General features: G+C 39.1%; 2 protein-coding genes across 3 annotated transcripts; one reads left to right on the top strand and one right to left on the bottom strand.

The window, feature by feature from the left end:
• Positions 1-1,644: 1,644 nt before the first annotated feature.
• Positions 1,645-21,498, bottom strand: spryd3 (SPRY domain containing 3). Its single transcript, XM_061727498.1, has 11 exons — positions 21,393-21,498; positions 19,911-20,057; positions 19,701-19,776; positions 14,176-14,300; positions 12,008-12,140; positions 11,721-11,909; positions 6,739-6,888; positions 4,017-4,074; positions 3,801-3,920; positions 3,586-3,710; positions 1,645-3,451 (listed from the first exon to the last, which is right to left on the bottom strand). Exons 2-11 carry the CDS (start codon positions 20,036-20,038, stop codon positions 3,317-3,319), a joined length of 1,239 nt encoding a protein of 412 aa, XP_061583482.1. The 5' UTR covers positions 20,039-20,057; positions 21,393-21,498; the 3' UTR covers positions 1,645-3,316.
• LOC133448716 (insulin-like growth factor-binding protein 3) lies at positions 21,472-24,951 on the top strand. 2 transcript variants are annotated; one of them, XM_061727499.1, is made up of 5 exons: positions 21,472-21,568; positions 22,537-23,315; positions 23,792-23,820; positions 23,907-24,026; positions 24,137-24,951. In XM_061727499.1, exons 2-5 carry the CDS (start codon positions 23,006-23,008, stop codon positions 24,239-24,241), a joined length of 564 nt encoding a protein of 187 aa, XP_061583483.1. In that variant the 5' UTR covers positions 21,472-21,568; positions 22,537-23,005; the 3' UTR covers positions 24,242-24,951. The 2 variants fall into 2 exon arrangements, with proteins under 2 accessions (XP_061583483.1, XP_061583484.1); XM_061727500.1 differs by lacking the exon at positions 21,472-21,568 and having other exon boundaries at positions 22,133-23,315.
• The last annotated feature ends 204 nt before the right edge of the window (positions 24,952-25,155 follow it).

Raw genomic sequence — 25,155 nt, 5'->3', positions numbered from 1 at the left:
TAAATAGCATTTTATGGTTTTTATTCAGCCTCCAAACAACGTTGTACAAGTCTAGTCCTCTCTCAGGGATGAAAACTGTTTGTGATGTTGCTGCCCTCTTATGTTCATGCCTTCGTATTGTACCTCCTCCCCGGGACTCTGCTTTTCCACCACCCTCATGTTGGATGTATTGAAATTACTGAATACAAAACGTTATGAGGTCACAAGGCTCCAAGGGGATAACTAGGTGCATCTTTAATTTGCCTTTCTATTGTATGAAAGTCTATCAGTTTCTACTGTGACATGTTAGAGGATGTGCCACTTTTTTCTATCAACATTCCAACGATGTATGAGACACACAAGTGACCAAAGTTTCAGTGTAATGTAATTCATATTATATGAATTACTCACTTTGGGGCCTTCTAAGTCGAACCTTTTCACATGTAATCTATGTCGAATGTCAAATGCTTTTGCAATCTGTTTTTTTTTTTTTAATGGGCTCTATGTTGCACAGCAAGTTTTAATGATTTGTCACCTGAAACAATGGACATCACACTCTGAAACTGGAGCACAATTAAAGATGAGGACATCCCAAATTTGTGCAAAGCTGAAACTGTGTAATGTCACTGTGTTTCATAAACTGCAGCAGTTATAGGTGGTGTTAGTGATTAACTGAACAGGTAGGCCATCCCAGACATATGCAAATGAGTCCAGTCTCCTGTAACCCTAAAACCAGCAGCTTCTCACTCTGTCATTGTTTTCAGAGTTAGTTCAGTTCACTGTTTTTTCTCAATTTTTTTTTAATGAGTGCCATTCTGGGTTGTTAAAGCAAGGAATCTTTTTTTTTTTTTTGTATAGTGAATAAATACATTTCAGCTCAACATTTCAGACATGCTAAAATTAAATACAGTCCAATTGAATTTGAGAAGTGGAAAGCCAAAGAAAAGCCAACTAATGTGACACTAAACCCATTGGTTTATTTGATCTTTAATATAATCTTTTCCTCCTATCCATGAATCATTCTATTAACAAATACGAATCACTAATGACTTGAAAAAAAAAGGGTCATACATTCTGTAATAGATTTAAGGCTTCCAAAATATCTACACAGGTGCACCACTGTGCCATGACTTAGCTTTTCTGTGCATTCATGTTTACCAAAAGACTATCATTAAAACAGTTAAACAGGGCAAGTGTTTATGATTCTGTTTTGGTATTGAAATGCCTGAAGGGATGAAGGGAGGAGAAAGACAGGACAGTCAGTACTTTAGTGAATTTACATTTTTTTAATTTGATATTTTTGGCACAATTGCTTTAAGAGAAGGTCAAGATGAAAAAAAATACAGGGAGGATTGCATTCAAATGCGGGATCAGGATGCTGCAGAAGGTCAAAAAGAGGCCACTCTTAGCTAATGAGAAGTACGATCATCAAAACTATAATAATGGAGAAAACTGGATGTGAACACACCTACAGTACGGCTGATGTGACTGTACATAGCATTTCCTCAGCAGCCTAATAGCAGCAAATCGGCATCATTAAATCCTGAATAGAAAATGCTTAGTAACATTGATGATTGTTCCAATAAATAATCCAGCAAGGTTTGGAGTCCAACATGGAAAGACATCTGGGAATGTGTCTTTCAATCTCTGAAGTGACCGCTGGCCTGATTCCAGGTGAAATTAAAACACCTATCTATTAAAATTAGTAATGTGTGCGATTGCAGATTTAAAAAAAAAAGAAAAGAAAGAAAAACATTAATACACATTGATGAAAGAGTAATACACCTTTGACTGCAGTTGTCACCAGTAACCAAAAGTGTATTTCTTGGATAACTCACAAGTAAAAATAGAAAGTTTTTTAAACTATTGTATGAACTAATACATAATATAACATTTAAGATGAATACAATTTTTGTGTCATATTAAAAAAAAAAAATTAATTTAAGCAACCAACACTCAACCAAGAATGTTGGGAAAAAACAAAACAATTGCATGTTAAACAATACATAGCAAGAAGGCAATTTTCATTTTCAAGTGCACCTGAGAACAAGTTATCATTACAGTATGGCTTTCATTTCAATATTCATTTTTTCATCCAGATATTCAGATTCTGAAGTAGTAAAAGAAAAAAAAAAAAAAAGAAAATCATTGCTACACAAAGTTTAGCCCTTATTTCATTTCCTAACAGGATTTAACAACTGAGAATTTCTCTTTTACCACCTTTAGTGACATTCCTCAAGACTTCCTCACGCCTGTAAATCTCAGTTTCACAGAGTTGTAATGAGGTTGGCATTTCCTTCATTAGTTTAAATACAGTCATCAGTAATTTTCTTGTTTTTCCTGCACGCGTAGGGTAAACAGTAAGCTGTAAGAACAAAGAGCATGTACTTATTCTTAGAAAAAAAATTCTGAAAAGGAAAAAAAAAAACTAACAAAAACACACATTCAAAGCAACATCAGGAGAGTAAAAAACGCAGACTCGCACTGTCACCATAGCTGGGTTGAAATATTTTTGGGGTTCCTCTGACGTGATTTATTTGGTGGGTTGCATTTGAGGAACTTCACTGTTGGTTAAATGGTTAGTGTTGCATCTCAAAAGTGGCAAGAATTTGATTTGAATTTGAACTTTTTAAACTGCTGCTACACTTTACTCCACGTGTCTGGTCGTGCAGCCTGCACCGTTTCCACAGAATATGACTGATAAATTCAGTGCAATAACAACACGTCAGAGCAACACCCACTCTCACTGAACCAGCAGTACAACTGTCTGTTTTATTGACCTCGCTGTTCATTCAATGTGCTGCCGTTTCTTTGGAAACCCAACTAAGCCCCCCTCACCACTGAGTGTCAGTAATACGCCGTTAGCGAGAGTCTGGAGCGCAGCACAGCTGCAGACTGTGAGTGGCACTGCACATTTCTTTATTTGTATTATTGCTGATAAAGGATAAGGTAAATTTGTTGGCTGAGGTCTGCTATATTTTGACTTTTACATTCATTTTTCTAGTAAGAACCTTTTTGGCATTTTAGCTAACTTCACACTGTGAAATTAAATAGTCAAAAACAGTATTTTGCCATTAAAAAAACGTGATCGGTTCAACAGTTTCTAACAGTATAAAATAACTCCATAATAAAGCATTTTTACGCACAAATGTAATATTATTCTGATCAGTCTTAATAAAACATTTTGCCAGCATGTTAAGTGATTCTTACACCTTCAAGAAGCCATCCTCCGTTCCCATTTTGGAGCTTGTTCATTTGGAGGTGTAATTTACTTAACTGTCCAATCTCCAAAATGTACCAGGGCTCAATTACTTCCGAAAAGCTCTGATTTCACTCCTCAGCCACTGAGGGGGTGTAGATCCACCCTGACCTTCTCCCCAGTGCTCATCATACCAATAGTGGGATAGAAACCTGTTACTGGTAAGGCCACCTCCCTCCTTCCCACCACCTTTCCATTTCGTGTGAAAAATACCTGTTCCAACCCAGGAGAGGAAAAGAGAGAGAAAGAATGTAAGTACTAAGGATTTTAGAGCCCTTGGCTTTATATTCCAACATAATCATAATAATAATAATAATAATAATAATAATAATAATAATAATTCTCACCATGACCTTCCTCCCATCAAAATCTTTTTCCTCCTCCTCCTCCTCTTCTTCATTGTTTGCATATAAGTCATTCTGGACCTCGCTGGGCTTAGGAATCACATCAATGTCCCAGTCGTCCACGTCATCTGAAAGAAGGCATTTATGTGAAAACATTTAGTTTGCGCGCTATGCTTTGAAAGAAAAAAAATATGCAGGAACAATATCAAGATCTTCACCTCCACCATCCAGGTTAAAGTCACGTGGAAACATGATCCCACAGCCCATAATGTCCCCTTCAAAGCAGCGTGGCCCGAACGGATCTCCAACCCCACTGCCGTGGAACAACTTCCCATCATCTGCAGATCCAAACATCACCATGGGATCATGTGTGATTTCATTACTTTTGAGTAGTGAATTAGTGTTCCAGCGTAGAAAGCTCAGACATAACTCACCTGCGTGATAAGCTATGGATCCTCTGCTCCAACCTGGATGCCTGTTTTTTGGGTAGTCCTTCAAAATCAAAGAGAAATCAGATGAGGACACCAATAAGACCAAACTGCTGTAAATTACCAAATAATCAAATTTAAATTGTTTCAAGATTTCAGAAACCAAGCAGAGCTGTTTTTCAACTTCAAATCCACTTTTCCGCATCAATGTTTCCATGATCTCTGCCAAGGACACTGATTCAATCCCCTGCCATTACAGACGCTGGCTTCTGGACTGGTTCAAAACAGTAGGGACGCACACCGGCGCCACCTCTGGACAAGCTTGGTATAAGGGTTTTTCTTGCAAAGTAAAGTTTTGTTGTGTTTATGTATAGTTTTATCAGCCTTTCATGTCTTGATTCCTTGCCATCTAAGATCACAGGTGTCCAGCAGCCTTTATGCTCTGAATTCCTTGAACTGATCAATAACATTATGGATCTTAAAAGGAAAAATATTCATATGTCCTCCAGTATGATGAACTAATGTGGAGTGATATAGTGGTAGATATGGGGCAGTGGTTCAGGGAAGAGTGCTGGATGAGTCCAAATGTGACAGCTGCAGTGTCTCTACAGTTTCTTTGTCTTTTTTTTTTTTCCAGTGGTGTGATGAGGCCTTGGATGCCGCACGCATCAGTCACATGGCTGAGCTCTTCCAACAGTCTCTGTGTACGCATGCTTTGTCAGGGAAAATAAATCTTGCTGCACTGGGGTCCATGTGTGAATCTGCTGTATAGAAACTTAAAAACTGCCGGATCTTGAACAACTACACCCTTAACCAGCTCAACATTAAACAAAAACAAAAAGAAGCTCTGCTTGCTCCCATACATCGACCCCAAATGGCCAACAGTTGTTGCTGATCTTGCAAAACCTGAACTTTGGTCCCTGTTTGGGTGCCAGCTGTATGGAGATCCAGCTAACACGGTGTCAGAGGGCCTCAGCACACAAATAAAGACAAAGAGACTGATTAAAAACAGACAGCAGGCTCACCTGGCACCGTTCCCTGACCCACAGCCCCACATCTCCCCCTACTGCTGCACAGAAAGCACACAAATGCACAATTATTTTCTCACGCGTTTGATGACAAACTTCCTCCTGAATGACTCAGTCTTATGTCTACACTGCTTCTGCATTAAATCATTATTACGATCCCGTATTTTAGAAAAAAGGCTTTAATTGTTTTTAAACTCATTTCTAACCCTAAATCGCACCTGGTTATTCTGTTTCTGAGCTGTTGTAACTTTTCCCTGATTTGGGGCTGTAAAATATTTAACTGACATTAAATTCAGAGTTAAGATTTTAATCTAACTGGTCCATATAATCTCCAGTGAGTGACGATGGTTACAGTAACAAGGTACCACTGGAAATAAAATGAGCGTGAGGCAAGGTAACACCTTGGTATTAAAGTGAGACGGGTGTTTGGTGTGCAAAAAGAAGACAATGAGACATTTCCCTCAAGGAGCAAAAAGGAAAAGGAATGCACCACAAACAAAAGCTCCTTCAGCCAACATAAGCAACCACTGAGAAACTAGCGAGTGCTAAGCATGCGTTACCCTGAGAGTGATAGAGAGGTGCCATTGTTTAGATTTTTTTGCAGTGAGAGGTAATTCTTCCTGTCAGCAGACTGATGCCCTTTACAGGAGATGGTGGGGGATGGAGCGAACCTCAGGAATGACCGTCTGATAGATTTATAATACTCCATCAAACCGCAGACCCGCTGAAAAAAAACATTTCCTGGAAAACAATCAGCAAAATGACAGAGCCCTATTCTCCACACCGTCTGACTCGGGGGCATGACATGCCCACACACAGTAACTAACACCGGAGGAGTCAAGGGGAACTTAATGTCAGGGATGTGTGCAGCAATAATCCATCATCTCCCAGGCTCTGAGAGCCGTCCCAGCTGGCACCGCAATGCTGGGACTCTGATGAGTGACACCCAATCAATTAGAGCCCAGTAACTGAAAACAGCAAACGCCAAAATCAGAGCCACATTTTGGTTCGTATCCATCATCTAAATGTTTTATTAATATTAAACAGGATGTGCTCAGAGTTCATGGTGATTTTATGAGGCCAAATGTAGTTAAATGCAAACACTGAACAAGTCTTTACTTGGGCTCAGCTTAGTTCCAAAATAAAGATCATCACTTGCCAGAATCATTTATGATTGAACCTCTTCCCCCCAACTGAGACAAATTAATTAAGATCAACACGAACTATAAGGCTTGGAGAAATGTTGCTTTTAAAAAAATGCCTTCTTGACATTTATACCTCTTTATGTGCAATATAAATAACAGTATGCGAAAGAGAAGAAACAAAACTATATTTATGTACATTAAAAAAATAATAATCTGATGTTCTCTTCTTATCTCAAGAGTTTCCCATTTCATACTAGAGCCGTCTGGTTTATTATATGTAACTGGAACAACCTGCTTTTGATGGAAAATCAGATGGGGGTAAAATGAGACAATATTTATTCAGTTGCTAGCTTTTCCTGTTTCGGTCATCCGTCACCAAGACTGGAAACAGTGAGAGCAGTCGTACGTAAGAGTAAGACGGATGACGAGGGGTTTGAGGCAGAAAGAGAAGTGTTGTGTACTGACTTATAACCTGCTAGTGCGGAAATTATGCCCGGTATTGCCGTCAATGACATGTGATCGTTATGGTGTTGACTAATCGGAGGAGGCTCTCACCCTGCGTGCCAGCCCCAGGGCGATATAACACTTCTCCCCAGCATCTGTGATCTCCAGCTCAAAGTAGTGGAAGCGCGTGTTGAGAGGTCGACGGGCCTGAGCCAAGCCCACGTCCACGATGCTCTTCCCTTTCCCCACATACTTCAGCAGCTGTGAACATGACAGAGAGGTAGATTACCGACAATTAGTTCATGTGAAAATACTTTCAGTCTGATGTCCTTTTGCACGTTTATTTTCACCAAGGGACTTTTTTTTTTGTTTAAACCAATCTGTCTGCTACATCTTTACACAGTTTTGCTGAAAAGATTGCATATCATTTACAAAACAATACTATCCTTTTCTTTATGTCTGACGGTAAGGTTGAGAAAACATTTCCTGTTTTGTTTGATGTTTCTTGTTAAAATGTTAGAATTTTTATTTATTTTTTTTGCAGGAGAAAGAAATGATTTTCTCTAAAATGAAAAGTTGGCCCTGAAAGGGCTGCAAAGAAAGACTTTTTGAAGCTCCACAGAAATATTTGGAAAACTGTTTGTGACTGTATGTTCTGTCAAAAAAACAAAAATCAAAAAACATATTGTTAAAAAAAATAAATAAATAAATAAAAGTTTATGTACCCCCTCAGTTAATATTTTGTACAACTGCTTTCAAACCATTTAATTTGGCTTTTCGCAGCATCTTGCGAACAACATCTCGGGCCTTTACCTCCTGACAGAACCACCTTCTTCCTTTTACAAGCCTTCTCAAAACTGCCCACAAATTTCTTATGGGAGTATAGAGTAAATCTAAAAAAAAAATATATATTAATTTTGTTGTCACTTTACAATTCATTTTGAGTAATTGTTCATTTGGAGGACGCATCCAGCTCCAAGCTTTAACTCGTTGACTAGTGTCTTGCAGAGTTGCTGTGCTATTTCCACAGGATCCCGTTTCTTCACGATGCTGTCTATTTGGTGAAGTGCACCGGGCAGCCCACACCATGATGCTGCCACCACCACACCTCCCTGCTGGGATGGTGTTCTGAGGCCTGTGAGCTTAAGCCAATTTCCTCCAAACAGCAACGATAATCAAACAGTTCAATTTCAGTCTTGTCAGACCACAGAATGTGTCCTCGTGTGCAGCTGCAAACAAGCCTGGCTCTTTTATGGTGGCTTTCTCTTGCTGCGTGACCTTTCAGCTCTTGTTAATACAGAAGATGTTCTTCTGTGGACAAAGACGCTCTCTTCCCAGTTTCAGATGGCGTCGTTACAAGGTCTGGTAATTGCATTGGGATTCATTTGCACATTTTACAATAAAGCACCTTCATCTCTGAGGCATAGAGGACGGAGTCCCCAGGTTGTTTCAGGTCACTGTCAACTCAGGGTATGTACATTTTTTATTTTGAAAGCAGCCAGAAAATTATCTTAAGAAGAAAAAATCCCTCCCTCTTCTGACGTGTAAAAAATAAATGGACACATTTCCATGTTTTCATGTCAGAAAGTATGAAAGCTTGTGAGTGAAACTGTACTGTGATGTGATCAGGAGCTTTAGATGGCTAATGTTAGGGTAGTGCTGATCAGTAATGAGAGCGATGTTGGATGCTGCTGTCCTGATCCAGGTCTTTATAACCATATTACTTTTGCAACTATTACATTAAGTTACATCATGTTTTAGCAAAATGGCTTTTATTCAGAAAATATTCTCCATAGAGTATGAAGATCTGAAGTCCTACCACACTCGCTAGGTTACTTCTGTTCAGTTAAAACGTATAATATTCCAGTTTATACAGAAAAACTCAGAAGTATTGGGTGAAGGTATTAATCGATAAAACTTGCCATCTGTCAAGATTTTGTGTGTTTCTGCATGTCAGCTGGACAATATGAAACGATTGCAATGGCAGTCCATGGCTGGATGAAACCTGTTTGCAGCGACATAGCCACTGCCTCCAGACCAGATTAATGCAGAAGATGATCCGAGAGCTGATGTTTCGGTCATATAAACCCTGACAGGAATATTAAATGACAAAAAACAAGTGTGCAAATTTCTTCAGTTTCAAATTAACTTAACTTCAATTAAATATCTAATTTGTCCCCCAAAGGAAAATTACATTGTTGCAATTAAAAGTTATTCAGTCTGGGGGCATAATAAATTCAGTGTAAAGAGTTGTTGACGGTTATAGCTGTGGGCAGGATTAATCTCCTGTAGTGGTCTGGATCTCAGCAAACTTGAAGTCTCTGACTGAAGGAAATCAGTTGTTTAATCACCGTGTCATGCAGAGGTTGTGCAGTCTTGTTCATTGCATTTCTCAACTCATGCGTCATTCATTCTTGCACAAATGGGCTCCAGGCTCTCCAGAGAAGTCCCCAGCACAGAACCGCAGCTTTTTTGTTTTCATCAGCCTGTTCAATTTTTTTTTTTGTGTGAGAGTGGCTCTAGATGCTCAAACATGATGACTGCAGATAAACATGCACTATCCATCCCAGACTTATTGTGAGAGTTTGTTTAAACATTGGGAAACAAATCTAATTTCATAGAAAACCCGGGCCGTGAGAAAAAAAAAAGTTTAATATTTTGCCAAAATGATTTATTCTTTTTTATTCCTGATGAGCCTTGGGTGGATCCAGGACAGCACAAGTCTTCTTTGCTATGATATGGACTATTTCAGTGTGACTAAGTTCTGGTTCGTGTATTTGTACGGCACACAAATTGTAGAAATGAAAGATAAACGAGTGTGTGAGCAGCATGCAGGCTATTCTTTAATGCAGCCGAGTCAGATGCAAACACCGCAGCTCTGACATCACAGGAAGCACGTTAAGACTCAATTTAAGAAGCACAGACTTCAAGGAGTACTTTTGAGAATTAAATCTTATCGGGTATCTCTACATACAGCACATATTTTTTGGTTAATTACTTAGCTATAGGTATTATTACTGTCAGAATCTCTGCACTTTAAATATGGATATTTCTGACTTTGATTTGGATACAGATCTGTTACATCCTTGTGAGCTCAAGTGATTTTTTGCCTTGGTCCCTTAGACGTATGATGTGGCGGGTGTCACCTTTCTAATGGGGCGAGTAGTTTAACAGTTAATCAAGGTCTCTTGATGTACAAACATACATACTTCAATGGTTTAGTCTAGGGCTGCAACGATTCCTCGAGTACCACGAGTAACTCAATTACAAAAAATTATCGAGGAATTTCCTCTGCCTTGAAGTATCGTTTAATTCAAAAATAAATATATAGCTCACGTTTCACACGGATTCTTTTAAGCGTGACGCAACGCGCTTACACGTATGCATCTCCTATAAAGCGGAAGAAGACAGCGGCGGGCTTTTAGTAACGTGTGTTAATAGTTTTGCTGTACAGACGTGGGCCCGGGACCAAAAACAGTGACAGTAAACGAGTAAACGCAGCAAAGCCAAAGTAATGAGAAGAAGAGACAAAAGATGCCGAAGGTGTGGGATCATTTTAAATTAAAAATGAAGTCCACATTGTATAAGACTCTTGTTCCAAGTCCCGGTCCACAGCCAAGCATTTCTGTTTAAACGTATTGGTTCTGAATGTGAAGTTGCACAATTTAAAGGCTGTGTTTAAGAATATTTTTTATTTTATTTTTGATACTTAGTTGGAAAAATTGTATCTATTTTTATGTCTCAGGAAATGTTAAGTTTGAAGTAATTTCATTATTTTTAATGGAAAATTTTACAAACTAGTTTACTAGTTTGCATAATATGTAAATACATGTCAATTATTCATATAAATGAAACAAATTGGTTGTTTTTATTCAGTGACCTGTTTTGTTTTCTATTTTATTTATATTTATAATTGGGCTTTATTTAAGCAAAAGTAAGTTTTATCCGATTAATTGATGGAATATTCAATAGATTAATCGATTATCAAAATATTCGACAGCTGCAGCCCTAGTTTAGTCAGCTAACATATGAAAAGAAAAAATAAATACGTCTGTGGATTTTAAGTCCCATTTTCTGCTGGCAAGCTTGTATATTTGCATGGTGGGTGTGTGTGGGACTGTTACTGCTGTGGTCTACACACACAAGGCGCTTCACTGCAGAGGAATGGACTTTCAATTACGAGTATACATCTAAAAGAACACATTTTCTGTTTCCAACCGTTTAAAGGTTTCAAGGGTTGGGGGCAGCAAGTTCCCTCCGGGCTTCAGGGATTAATAAAGTACTACTTGAATTGGATTGAATGTTTCACCAAATGAAAAAAAATATTTATGTGCCATAGTTAAATCTTTTTTTCTGTAAAAGATAAACTGGCCTTTTAAGAGAAATGTGGATCACAATTAAAACTTGGGATTTTAGGTTTTCACAAGGGGACAGACAAACCCAGATTCTTAATGGTTTTGGTTGTTTTTAACATTCAAAATAACTGAGAAAGTTTGTTTACATTTGCAACTCACAGCCATGGTCAGACCCCAGCTGCTCTGCAGGGGTGTGGGAAGAAAAATTAGTTCTCATGGTGTTCTGGCGAAGACTTTTCTCTGTGAGTAACGACTTTTTGTTAAATACACAGATACTTAACTAGCATTAAGTGCATCTGCCTTCATGAAAAAGTATTTAAACAAAGTTGATAAGTTGCGAGGAAGAAAACAACTCACCATGTCGTTCAAAAACAGAGGAGTGAAATGTGGGGGACATAGGGCTTTACAGGGGCAACAACTTATCTACAAACAGTATTTATGTTGTATCAAAATTTACTGATGCAAGTTAAAGTCAAAATACTTCCCAGTCTGTGCTCCCCCAGTCTTTTTAATCAGTTCTGCTACCTACACTATTCACAACGCTGAGTGACTGTTTTTTGGAGATTAGAGTATGTTTTGACTTTACAGTCAGAGACGGGAAGATGGGACATTTCCTTCATCAGCATCAAACTTGTAGCCTTCAGTCGCAGCTGACGTTCACTGAGGTGACTCACCTGAGGTAATGTGTCTAACTTGCTCAAATTCATTCGGGGGAACAAAAGCTGCCTAAAGACTCACAGTGCCAGTCACTTTGACGTCATGCAGACGAGCCCAGTCCTCTTCATGACTGTCAACTATCATCTCTCCGTCGTCCTCCTCCATGCCCCATTCAGCATTCAGGTCCAGAAGCACTTCTTCACCCAACGAGTGCATGCCTACTGCCGGGTACAGAGCCTCGGGAGATGCTGGGATCTCCACACTGCCAACCTGAGCACACATTCAGACATTGTATGAGTACATAAAAATAAATTGCATTGGTTGAATGGTTTCGATATTCAGTGAAAGAATGAGAATTGCGTACTTACTTCATTACCATTCTTGGTAAAAAACACTGTCAACTGTCCTTCGTCAGAGTCCAGGGATATTCCACAACCGATTCTGTCACCTCTGCAGCATTTTGTACCAAACTGCTGGCCTACAGTGTTGCCGTTATAGAGCCTGCACACATGCAAATAGAAGAAGTCTGTGGTAGATGGCAATGTACCGTGTTAAGGCTTATTACCCCATTTTTAAGATATTAAAAAACAAAACATAAATAAATAAACTCATTATAATTGATGAACTGAGTTAGAGAAAATTAAGGAAAGAAATTGTACACTCAGCAGCTTACTTGAAATTAAAAAAAAAGAAGAAGAAAGCAATGAAAAGATAATGAAGAGCCTCCATGTCTGTGGAAATTTAAGGTGCTGTCTAATTCCAGCCTCAGATGGGTGACGAATTGCATACACTACTAATCGTCACCATCATTAATTATCCCCCCACTAGTCAAAACTATAGTGAATAACTCCAACCCCTTTCAGTTGCCAGCACTATGAGGCTTTTTAGGAGTAATGCTAGTGTTGATTATTTTACATACATTCAAAAAATAAAATTCTCATTAAAAAAACAACAAAAAACTAACTTACTGCTAAGGCACACAGAAATACATACAAGACACATAATTACATCTTCTTCATTACGAGCCACTCTGAGGGGTTGGTCTGCCATAAACCATCCGTACCTCTTCTAACCTCTATTCAGTTCCTTAAAAACAGTTCTTTTCACCACTATCCTTCCCTCTAATAACACTTGCTAAGTATTAAAAAGGTTGGTGAGGGTCACACTTTGAATATATTGGTGCGCTAAGCCAGACCCTTCCTCCATACTTGATTGAACTCTATAAAAAAGAGAAAATAAATGCTGTGTTTCTGTAATTTTGTCTGTGCAACAAAAACACAGATTACCAAACAGGAGCTCAAGCAGGTTTTTAATACTGTGGGCTTCGTCTCCTCTCATTAACACCTGCCAGAGCTCAGGTTATGTCCCAGCCGCCTTCAAGCCTGCTGTGGTCAGATCACTTAAAAAAAAACCCGAAACTAATCTTGACCTTACATTCTTATCCAATTTTAAACCCCTTTTTCATTCACCATTTTTATCTAAGGTTTAAGAAAAGTTTGTTTTTCTTTCAGTTACAATCTTCTTTTTAAAGCAACATTACTTTATAAAAATGTCAGTCTTGTTTTAGATCAAAACACAGCACAGAATTGGTGCTGCTTAAATTACAGAATTATATTTTTTTATCCCTTGATGTTTAAAAAAAAAACAAAACAAACAACCTTTGCTGCTGGTGATACTAAATATCACCACAGCTTTTGATACTGTGGACCATTTAGTCATCACTGGCCTGGCTCAGCAGGTTGGTCTCCAGGGTTCAGGCCTCAGTGGTTCAGCCTGACCAATGGGAGCTTTGTTTTTATCATTGACTACGTTTACATGCAGTCAAAATTCGGGTTATTGCCAATATTCAGGTTTTAAAAGGGTTATTGAGTGCATGTAAACGTAGTCATTGATGACCTTCCATCCTCCACTATCTCTCTATCCTCCGGTGTGCCACAAGGGGGTGATAGGGGTGATTTTTGACAGAGAATTAAAATTTGACAAACAAATTGACACTGTAGACAAAGTGAGCATATGCCAGCTTCATCCTTTAACCAAAGTGAAGCCCTTCTTGTCCCCCAGTGATCCAGAAAAGGTGATGCATGCTTTTATCAGCTCACAAATTGACTATTGCAATGCAATTTACACCGGCATAACACAGTTCTCACTCTACCATCGACAACTGGTGTAAGATGCAGCTGCTCATCTTATAACTCACTCCTCCAGATTCACTGACATCACCCCAATTCTATACACTCTCCATTGGCTCTCGATTTGTTATCATATTGATTTTAAAATTCTAATGTTTGTTTTTAAAAAGTTTTCAATGGCCTTGCTCCACCCTATTTATCCAAAATTTTAACTATCCACCGACCCAGCAAAGCTCTCCAGTCGTCTGCTTCTTGTTTTACATGTGAAGTACTTCGGTCTCCTTTGTGTTTTTTGTAAAGTGCTATATAAATTAAGTCTGATGGATTGATTCCATGTGGTGCGACTAAAACCTGCAGGAGACACTCAAGCCTAAATAGTCCCAGGAAAAAATGAATCCAGTACATACTTGCCATCATCGGCATGAAAAGCCACAGAATGTGGGAGCCAGCCTGGCTGATGGTCCAGCTTGTAGAACTGAGGAACCAAACCAACAGCAATCATTCCCCGCACTCCTGTATCGATGATAGTCACCTGGAAAGACCACAGTCACCAGATTATTAGAAACATAGGACAACAACTGCCACTAGAAGAAATACATTTTCGTTTGAAGATAAATGGGGTTTTCCCTTAAGTATTAGATGCAATTTTGCAAAACGTCCTTTTTTTATTTTCCTTCTAAATTGTGATGCTTCCATCGCCTCCTTTAAAGTCACTCTATGTAGCAATACAACTTCTGACCACAAGGGGGCATAAAGATCTGCTGTGTTGACACAACGAACCATTGACAATACTGTGCCGAGAGTGGATAGACAAAAGTAAAGGCTCCTAATATCATACATTATATATATATACACTATATATATATATATACACTATATATATATATATATATATATATATATATATTATTCATCTAATGCAGCATTCAAACCTAGTGATTAAATCACTGCCTGGGGAGGAAAAAAAAACACTTATATGGCAGAATGGTATTCATGTTTGTATAGTTGACGCTAATCAACATTCAGACAGTCAAGACTACGAGTCTATACCTGCATTCATACTAAAGAAAAGTAACTTTAACTGTCTGTTTTTATTGAGGACTGCACAACAATAACCATTAATTCCCACAATAAATAAACACCACAATACTAACTGGTAACAAACTTATCTTACTACTTACAAATCAGACTCATTTCCAACATAGCAGTCATAGCCAGCAGAAAATTCTTCATAAAATAAATTGTAAAAATAATAATTTGTATACATGGTCTATGGGTACATGCATGTATGTTTCTTTTATGAAATCCACACATCCAGGACACAGACATAAATTATGCAACTGAACAGGGAGTGCACCCCTGATTCTCTGTCTGTCCTTTCCTATTTTATACATGAGTTTGTCCTATGTTAACATGTCTATCCTTTTATTCCAAAGTAAATGACTACACATTAATTTCCATACACTCAAACATACCACACTGCACCAAACACTGCCTTGTCCTTTTTTTCTTGTCTTGTTCTTTTGCATCTCACTACCAGTGATTTTAGCCCTCTTTTGCAGGATCAGGGTTTTAGGGGTTAATAAAATAATAATAAAATATGGTTAACGGTCAACATTAGCTACTGATAACAGCATCGAGCTTAATTGTTATACTACCATGAATGCTGACATTTTTGTTGATTATATTAGCATTAATTTTCACAAACACAAGTTACAACAGAGCTCATGGGAAGCTGATCGGTTCTGCATCTTTCACAAATACACTAGAAAAATAGAAGACATTTATTGGTGGTTGCACAAAATGAACGTGGTGGACTGTGGTACCTCCTGTTTGAGAGTGTTTCTCTTTTTAAAACTCATTTATATATTTTTAGAGACACAAGATCTGTAAGTTTGCCTGTCAAGAAACTCCTTCATGCTCAGTCCCAGATATTTTTTGTGTGTGTCTGCTTCAAGCTGAAACTAAACAGCACAACCTTTCAAGAAGTGAATATTTTTAAGATGAATAAAAGGTAAAATGCTGAACCTCACCCCTGTTCTCATTACAGAAAGCAGACCGTATGACATTATACCTCGAGTACCCTACATGGACACAAAGTAATTGAGGCTTTGTTAACAGGTTTAAGGCGAGGAGAAGAGGAAACTTTTAAGTTGTTTCCCATGACCTCATCACTGGTCTCTAGGAGGAACGAGTAATAAGTTTGTTTCTCTCTAACATGTACTGCAGATGAACCCTAACATCAACAATCAGATCTACAATCAGCACCCACTTGACAATCATTTACTGCCATTTACGCAAATGGCTTCCTTCCTCCTCCCACAAAGTTGAGTCACAAGGATGAACGACATGAAAGCTTGAAGGTTGAGTTACTACTTCACCACACGTCAGGCCAGGCAGGATGCAATTGTTAGGCAAGTTTGAGCATGGCTTATTCAGGAACAGGCACTGGCCTCGGATGTTTGTGCAGTACAGTATCTTGGTTACAAAAACCAGCAAAACGAGAATGAAAAAAAAAAAAAAAAAGAGCTGTTGCTTATTTGGATATATGAAACTGTACTCTAAGAGGGCTGAAAAAACTGAGTCATTAGAGCTCAGCAGCACGCCTGACATTTATAGTATCGTACGTGCAGCAACTGTAAATGCTGCACTGAATATTTTTTTGTTGTTAAATATGCACACACACACACACACACACACACACACACACACACACACACACACACACACACACACACACACACACACACACACAACACCATTCAATCCTATGGATAACTACATTTACTGGCTGCTAGTTAAAGGAGTTCAAATAAAGCATCAACACGAGTCCATGTTTGCGACCTTTAAAAAGGCAGAAACATATTATAATAATTATATATATATATATATATATATATATATATATATATATATATATATATATATATATATATATATATATAGCAGTAAAGTAAAGTATATTAGCAAATAAAAGTAATTTTTGGTCTTCTAGAGGGATATTTGTGCATATTTGATTCATAGTTAAGATCACATTTTACAGCTGGAAACAGTAACAGTTAAAGGTGAGAGAGGTCAATCCTTTTTACATGAACCTGTGGAATTAAGTAATGAGTTGGGGAAAAAAAGAAAGAAAAGCCCATCTGATTCATCTTCATTGTCTATTTAGTGTACTAATATCTCTGAGTGCAGGTCTTATAAAAGCCTCACCTCCGACACAAAATGTGTTGGTGCATGTTAATCATTTTACAATGATAATAAAAACAAATCTAATTAACAGATATTGAGTGATACATTTTAACCCTGAAGTGAAACTGACTGAAAATGAATACAGAGCTTAAAAGAAAAGAAAAAAAAAGTGTGTTTTGATGAGCCTGCCTTGCATGCTTTTAATGACAGTGTAAACGGGACTGGAATTTATGAGTTAGACTTGTTTTGAGTTCAACAGTTTCTGTAGGACTATTTCCATCCCACAGTTCAGAGAGACCTGCCAAGTAACTTCACAAAATTATATCCAAGTGGAGAAATCTGTTTATGACATGCCTGCTAGCATGAAGGCAGGGAGCCACACGCAGCTGGCGATCAAGTCTTTCATCACACAGAACCATGGACCAATTGTTTTCAGTGTTTGATAAAATCGGCTACAAGCAGACTAATAAACACCTGGACTCGCAGTACAGAATCATGCAGGTTTTATGTGTGTGCAATTTGGTTTCCATTGTCTTGCTGAAATAAGCAAGACATCTGTATTTCAAAAGTTGCTCAACAACTTGAAAATGAATGGAAATCCCAATGAAATTAAATGTTTACATGTTTCTATATAATCCACCTTTCTCTATAGACCACCTACCAGTATATGGCCCATTAATGGCAAATTAATTTGTTTATTGAGTATTCTTTATGATACTACAGACTCTGCACTCAAGTGTACACTAACTGACTGTATTCAGTAAAATATCTGATGATAAACAGGAGGTAACACATCAGAGCAGTCTGGGCTTTTCCACCACATTTTGCTTCAAAAGAAAAGTGTAAATAATTGGAAGAAACAGCACTCAAATGGGACTTTAATGGTGCATTCAAGGATGTGTCCATGCCATGTACACCAATGCTACCCCATGCTATCGCAGATTCTGGCTTTTGAGCAGTGGACTCATAACAAGCAGATGGACCCTTTCCCTCTTTAATCATGGGTTGTGGTAGCACGTTTCCTGCTGTGCCACTTTCTCGCTCCCTTCAGAGTCAGGTATTTTGGTAAGACTTGACTTGGGGGATGAAACTTTTAACAGTGTGCATCCCTCAGAGGATGAAAGGCATTGGGAACAACAAATGTCATCATAAAGAGGACAGGCAAGAAAATCAAATAACTAATGAACATAGATGAGGCGAAAGCTTAAAGGGGACCTATTATGAAAAACACGTTTTTTCTTGTTTTAACATATATAAAGTGGTCTCCCATCACCCTGCCAACACAGAAAAGATGATACCCCATGAAAATCTGCAAGGTCTGCTCCCCCCCACCTTACAGAGTCCCCCAGTGTCATGTGGTTTCTGTGAGCCGTTTAGATTTGTGCATTTTCTTTACGTCACCAAAATGCAAACCACGCCCTCGGTCTCCTCCGCTGCTGAAACCACGCCCACCACCAGCTCAGCCGGCCGCTGGACCTGTCTGTCTGTCTGGCTGTTTGAACAGCGAGGGAGAGTAGAAATGAGGTTTTGCATCAACATTTACCCTCATAAAAGGATCAGATCCCACAGCACGGACCCGGCAACTGCACACGAGTCAGCGGTAAGTTCCGTTTTTTATGTCATTTATATTTGTATGATCTTTGCATGGGCTAAGTATTTAGCTGAGCTCCGGAGCCCCGGCGCCGCATACGGACCGGACCGTCGAGGAGCCCCGGGTTCGGACCTCCGAACCCGGAGGTCTGAACCCGCCGGCTCCGGGGGAACCGGCTCCCCTGGGCTCGGGGCTCTATTAGTACCGTAATACATTTTTCTTCTGTGGTTTCAGATCTTTCAAGCAGCTGGAGCTGTTCACATTCAGAAGACGCGCGGTCCTTCCTTGAGCCAGCAATAGTGCATACATTTTATTTATATATTTTAACAATAAAGTTGCCATTTGTGAAAATTCAGTGTTGTGATTTCTTAACAGTTACATGATTCATTTGTCTTGTAACATAAGAAGTGAAATGATGAGGAATTGGAGTAAATAACTGTGGTGTACCTGTTTAGAATTAAATTCAATCTTCCTGTGTGAAGACGAGGTGACTAAAGGCTGATTTATGGTTCCGCGTTACACCAACGCAGAGCCTACGGCGTAGGTACGTGTCGATTTAACGCAGAACCGTGGACACGCTTTGCTACGCAGCCGCTGCTCTTCTCCCCGGATCGACGCTTTGTCTCCTCCCCTCCTACACGTCATTCAAGCAGCCAATCAGCACAGATCCTCATTATCATAGCCCCCCCTCACCTCAGAATGAAGCACAGAAAAAGGCTTTAGAAGCGGTAAAACTAGAGACATGGCCCACAGGCTGAATTTCTGATTTATGTAGAAAAAACAAGCTTTAGATTGTTTTTAAGACATTCAAGGCCTGTTTAAAATATACATTAAATCTACACTACTAAAAGCTATACAGGGTCATCGAGGTCTGCTGGGGCTTATGTCAGTGCATTACAGGCAAAAGGCAGGGGTACACCCAGGACCACATATATAAATAAACCACCACACATTCTCACACTAAAGATGTTATCTCCTGTAGACAATGACACCAAAAGGCTTGCTACATTCCAGTTTTGTGACAATTTTATACAGTACTTGGTTTAATTACTTCATATCTGTGGACATGTGCACTATAACAACAGAAAAAGAGACCAGTATTCCTCTGTTAGAGGAACATTTATAGATTCAGAGGAAATCATCAGATCTTACTTCAAAATAGCGGTTCCTTTTTGACAACGGCCTGGCCGCCACAAAACAGCCAACTTCATCCGAATTCCCATGATACCTGCACAGAAATTCCCCCACCACCCAAAATACAAACATTACTTCGGCTAGAAACATATAAAATAAAAGCTGACCCTGTAGAAAAGACTGAGAAATCACATTCCCCTCACACAGCGGCATTGTTTTCACCATTACCTAAGTACATCTCCATCCCTCAGCATCCTCTTTAGTCGCTCCCGGTAACGCACCGCTCGTACCTCACGAATTTCTCGAATTCTTCTCCTCCAGTTCAGAAAACGATAATGAAGGTTTATGTCGTCCATGTCTGAAAACCATCACAATCTAACACACAAACAGCAAATATAAGACAAAAAAAAATATATAATTTAGGTGACTTTAACAACACGGTTGTGCAGAATCATGAGGATTCAAATGGTTAAAGAGTTAACAAGTTTGTTTGAAAGAAAAATACTGTTGCCTTCAAGAAGTGCTGATCTAGAGCCTTAGTTATGCTTTTATGGGTGACACATTGTAAGCAACGCAAACCTGATAAACAACTGTAATAAACCCAAATGTTAGAGCCTTCATTGTAGACAGAAGGAGGGGCCCATGCAGTAACAGAAATGCCCCTCCTGAAAACAAGTGCAATACTGTGGACCAAAACAAACCAAAACAACTATTGACAACAAGAGGGTTTCCAGGTTGATCCTCAGGCCAAACCCTTCTTGCAAAGATTTGCATTTTTCCCAATTCTAAATTAATCCCACATTCCAGAGACAAGCAGAGGCCTGGACATGGATGTAAAACTGCCAATAGGCATGAATGAGAATCCAAAACTGTTTCGGCACAGCCAGGTCTCTCTCTCTCCGTGTGGTGTCTTGTACCTTATGTAAGTAGAAACATGCTCAAACACTGTCCAAACCTATTAACTGAGCGGAAGTGATTCCTAATTTAATCAAAATTATATCAAACCTTTATTAACACTTATTTTTCCAGCAATCATTTATTTTTCAAAAGCATACAAAAAGTTAAAAGCTCCTATTACCATTACAAACACCGAAGAAGCTGCATTATAACATCTCATTTCTCAGACTTTGATGCGACAAAATCTATTGAAAACGCAGCAACAATACTGTGGTATTGATATTTAAATAACATAAACGACTCCTACATGTACAGTACAGAGCAAAAATTTGGACACACTTTCTCATTCAAACAAATGGGGAAGTGTATACAAACTTTTGGTCTGTACTGTATATTGTTAAGGTATTGTCGGGTTGTTTTTCCTGTAATTGTGAAACTATTGTAGCTGGTGAATAAGACTAGCTGTCGGCCAAATCAATATAGCTGATCTGAAACTGAAAATGTAGGTTGTTCTTTATAATTGACGGCTAACTTGTGTGATATCCAACTAAATACCTGGATCTAACTGGGTCGTGTGTGTTGATAAAAGAAGATCGAGCTGATTAATGTAATGTAATGATTAATGATTACCACATTTACGAGCCGTCCTCAAACGCATCCTCGCATTTCCCAAACTATACGCAGGATTCTTGTTCACCGGCTAGCTGCGTTACATTACCGCGCTCCGTGGGTGTCCGAGTCAAGTAAATATTAATACACCTCATATTATACCCACACCATCAGAAGCCCTTCTGGTTTATATGATTTCCTTACTGTTCTATGACTTGTAACCACGTCGTTCTTCGGTTTTTCTTCCAATTTTAAGGAGGCGAAGTCTGTCACTTTATGTCCAAACGCGCTGCCGGAAGTCCCGCCTCCCTCGACCAATCAGAAGCGAGGATCAACTCAGGGGGCGTTCACGGGCTCAGGAGAGCCGCGTCACCACACAGGTCACGTGTGTGTGTGTGTGTGTGTGTGTGTGTGTGTGTGTGTGTGTGTGTGTGTGTGTGTGTGTGTGTGTGTGTGTGTGTGTGTGTGTGGGCGCAAGCTTATCGTATTTTTTGTTCTTTTTATTTTCTCACCTTTTGCTTCTGTTTTGCTCTTTTAAAAGATAAGCCAGTGCGTGGTAGTTTCTGTTTTCCCCTAAGTTCCTCCCACCCTCATTTTTATCCAGCACCTTAATTTTATGTTTGCTGACTTTTGTCTGTGTGGTCACAGGTTATATATCAATGACCACTGTTAAGAGCACTTTAATCCTCTCTTCTAATTTAACTTGTCTGTGACTAACGGACTGAGGAATTTACAGGGTGTAACTTTTTGCCAGGGGTTATTAATGTCTTAGTCATCTTGTCTTGACTGTGTCAATCACATTAGTCCTTGTCTGAAATGTTGTACGCTCAGTCTGTGAACAATGTTTTCTTAGAAGTACAAAAGCAGACAATGGAAAACAGAAATGAAAAACAATATGAGTAGTATCATCAAGGTAGTATCATCTACACCTGTAACACACTACAGTACGCCCAACACTGTCATGAGCCTTGTTTTATATTATTAATCATGACCACTAACATCTCGTAAGAGTTTGATAAAGCCAAATTAAGTGAAAAATAATTAGAACATTTCTTTTCTTTTTTCTTTGACAAAGTTGAAAAATAATACACTCCAGAGTTGTAGCAAAGTAATATCAAGTGGCAGAAAATGGAAGTTGATTAATTGTAACTCTGTATTTGTAGCAGCTTAGTAACACTTGAATGACCTGCTGCTGAACACATTACTGTTTCATTTTCTTTTGCACTGCGTTTGTGGATAATTTCTGTATTCAACCCAACACTCACTTTTATTTGTAAGAAACATTTCAGCACAGCAGATGTTGGCAAACTGTCATGTTGACATTCATCTTTATTTTTTCTTGTTGTAGGGCTTTGATTAGTCGGTTACGTTAAAGCATCGCCTTCATAAATAAATGAGCCCTTTTCCTCTAAGGAAGTGAGGAAAAAAGGCAGGACTACGGAGTAGCAAAGAGAGCGATCGTTACAATCCCCCAAGATGACAGAGAGCAGATGGTATGAGCATGCGTGAGTCCATTCATGTGTCAGAGTCATGTGAAAGGGGGGGGTGCTCAGCTGTGTGGAAATGAGAGGGAAAGCTAAAGTTCTCCAGCACACACCCTCCCATACCTTTCCTCACTGGTTCAGACTCTTTAAAAGCTGCTGCCCGTCTTGTCTGTCTGCTTCATCATCACTTTGTCGTAGCAGGAGGAAATTACAGCCACTCTCCCACAGATAGAGAGACAGCAGTCTGTGGATTCAAAAAAAATAGAACAAGAACTCTTCATAGCAAAGATTTAACTAGTCTGTACTAAAAGACTGGAAACATTTTAGTGCAAGATGATCCTGTATTTAAACATCTTGATGCTGTTCCTCCTGGAGACGGCTCTGTCGGGCCCACTTACCACACCACCAAGAGGATGTCCCACCTGTGAAGGAAAGCACTCCCAGACTCAGCCGTCTGTAGATTTAAATGCCACCGCTCTGGACCTTGGAGAGCCATGTGGTGTTTACACTCCTGGCTGCGCCCACGGTCTGCGTTGTGAGCCGCCAAGAGATGCGACAAGGCCTCTCCGTGCCCTGCTGGAGGGCAGAGGAGTCTGTCGTAACGCCAGCAGTGCCAGCCTAGCTACACAGCTCCACGTCGGAGGTAAGGATTACACAAGACTTTTCGTATCCAGATGACAAAGTGGATGAATGTGTAATTCTGGCTACAGTAAATAAAGCATCACAGTGGCGTTTTCACCCACAAATTGAAGGTTTGATTATTTGATTACTAACTTTTGACAGAGCCACATGATCATGGGTCATTTTCAGTTAAAGACAAACGGTTTTCAGTGCTCCTCTTTCAGACTTGATGATGATCTATAAACAACAATCTCAACTGAGAAATTAGGTTCCACAGTTTCTTTTCTGACAGCATTTTGCAAGCAGTTTGTATGCAGTTTTCCCCTCATATTCTGTCCGCTATATATCAGATGTTTTTTTGCTATTATTCTACTTAACTTAAGATATTACATAATAATGATAAGAAGAAAAATAACTAAGCTAAAAATAAATGCACCTTCTCATAAAAGCTGTAATGCTGGCTAAATATGACATGTGTTTGCTTTTATCTGATCCTAGACTCTACTCCTACTGAAGATCCAGATCAGGTGAGTCCTGCATGTATTTGAGCGAGTACAACACTGTCAGGAGATTAGTTATACAGTACTCAGCATGTATCTCCCTATTCCTACAGCCCCCATGTCGTAAACTGCTGGGTACACTTCTCAGAGGTCTTGATGCCCATGTATTTCAGTCTCATCATGACATTTACATGCCCAATTGTGACAAGCATGGTTTCTTCAGGAAGAAGCAGGTACGCTTCCAAATAAGTTCATTGAAAGGCTTGACAAGGCCAAAGTGTCGTATAGGAGACTATAGGTGTATTGGCAGCTCAGATTCTGTTTGTTTGTCCTGTTTTTGCAGTGTTGGTCGTCTCGAGGTAAGCACCGTGGAAAGTGTTGGTGTGTGGACAAGGATGGCACACCTGTTTCTCCAGGAGCAAAGCAGGAAGGAAGCCTGAGTTGTTAAAGTGCAAAAAGGGAGCTGAAGGTTAATGATCAAAAAAGACTGAGATGAAGGAACACCAATCAGAGACTATACAAACTGAACTCGGTGTCTCATGCCAGTCGCCATCAGCTGGAAGCATCTCTCTATCAAAGAAAGGCTGTTTCACGACTGGGTGAAACTTTCTCCCCTTGCGCCCCCTGCTGAACGCTTTCAAATTGTGATCATTTGATTCTTTCCCATTAGATGTACAGTTATTTATAGATTGTGCATTATTTGTACTTGTGAAAAAAATGTTCTGGTAGTGATTAATGGGGATCCAGTTAAACAAAGACGCAGATCAGTATCATAAGAAATGTATATTAATATGTAAAATTATCCTGTCAAGTGTTGGGCCAGTGGAAACCTGTTTTCTTTCTGAATTATTTAGCTCTGCTTTGACTTTCAGAAATTGTACCTGTAGCTTTGATTGCTGATATTTAAGTTATTCTAAGTCCTCTATGTTTCACACTACAAACAATGCTTCATGAAAGAAATCCATGTATTTTGCTTTCAGTGTTTCATGTTATCATTGACCACTTTATCACATTCAGTACTTTGTTTTTCAGACATTAAATATTCTTGTATTTAATAATTTTTCAAGATTGAGATTACAAAATCAGCTTGAGAGACCACACACACACACACACACACACACACACACACACACACACACACACACACACACACACACACACACACACACACACACACACACACACACACACACACACACACACACACATACAGACAAAGCCATGTTTAGTAAAAAATAAAGTAGCTTTAGACTGGTGCTCGTTGTAAATATTCATCATAGTTGTGACTGACAGCATAAAAGTATCTGACATTTAATTTTCTGAATCATTAAATCCAAAGATGCACCTGAACATTGATTAAGG

The sequence above is a fragment of the Cololabis saira genome, chromosome 8 (genome assembly GCF_033807715.1).
Source record: "Cololabis saira isolate AMF1-May2022 chromosome 8, fColSai1.1, whole genome shotgun sequence".
In the NCBI taxonomy this organism is placed as follows: domain Eukaryota; kingdom Metazoa; phylum Chordata; class Actinopteri; order Beloniformes; family Belonidae; genus Cololabis; species Cololabis saira.
This window is presented reverse-complemented; position numbering and strand designations above follow the sequence as displayed.

Bases quoted from the DNA above. Each gene is read 5' to 3' on its own strand.
- LOC133448716 (XM_061727499.1), top strand. From the start codon at position 23,006: ATGATCCTGTATTTAAACATCTTGATGCTGTTCCTCCTGGAGACGGCT. The intron at 23,821-23,906 runs GTGAGTCCTGCA...CTATTCCTACAG, and splicing joins CTACTGAAGATCCAGATCAG to CCCCCATGTCGTAAACTGCT. The intron at 24,027-24,136 runs GTACGCTTCCAA...CTGTTTTTGCAG, and splicing joins GTTTCTTCAGGAAGAAGCAG to TGTTGGTCGTCTCGAGGTAA.
- spryd3 (XM_061727498.1), bottom strand. From the start codon at position 20,038: ATGGACGACATAAACCTTCATTATCGTTTTCTGAACTGGAGGAGAAGA. The intron at 19,777-19,910 runs GTAATGGTGAAA...ATTTCTGTGCAG, and splicing joins AGGGATGGAGATGTACTTAG to GTATCATGGGAATTCGGATG. The intron at 11,910-12,007 runs GTAAGTACGCAA...ATGTGTGCTCAG, and splicing joins TTACCAAGAATGGTAATGAA to GTTGGCAGTGTGGAGATCCC.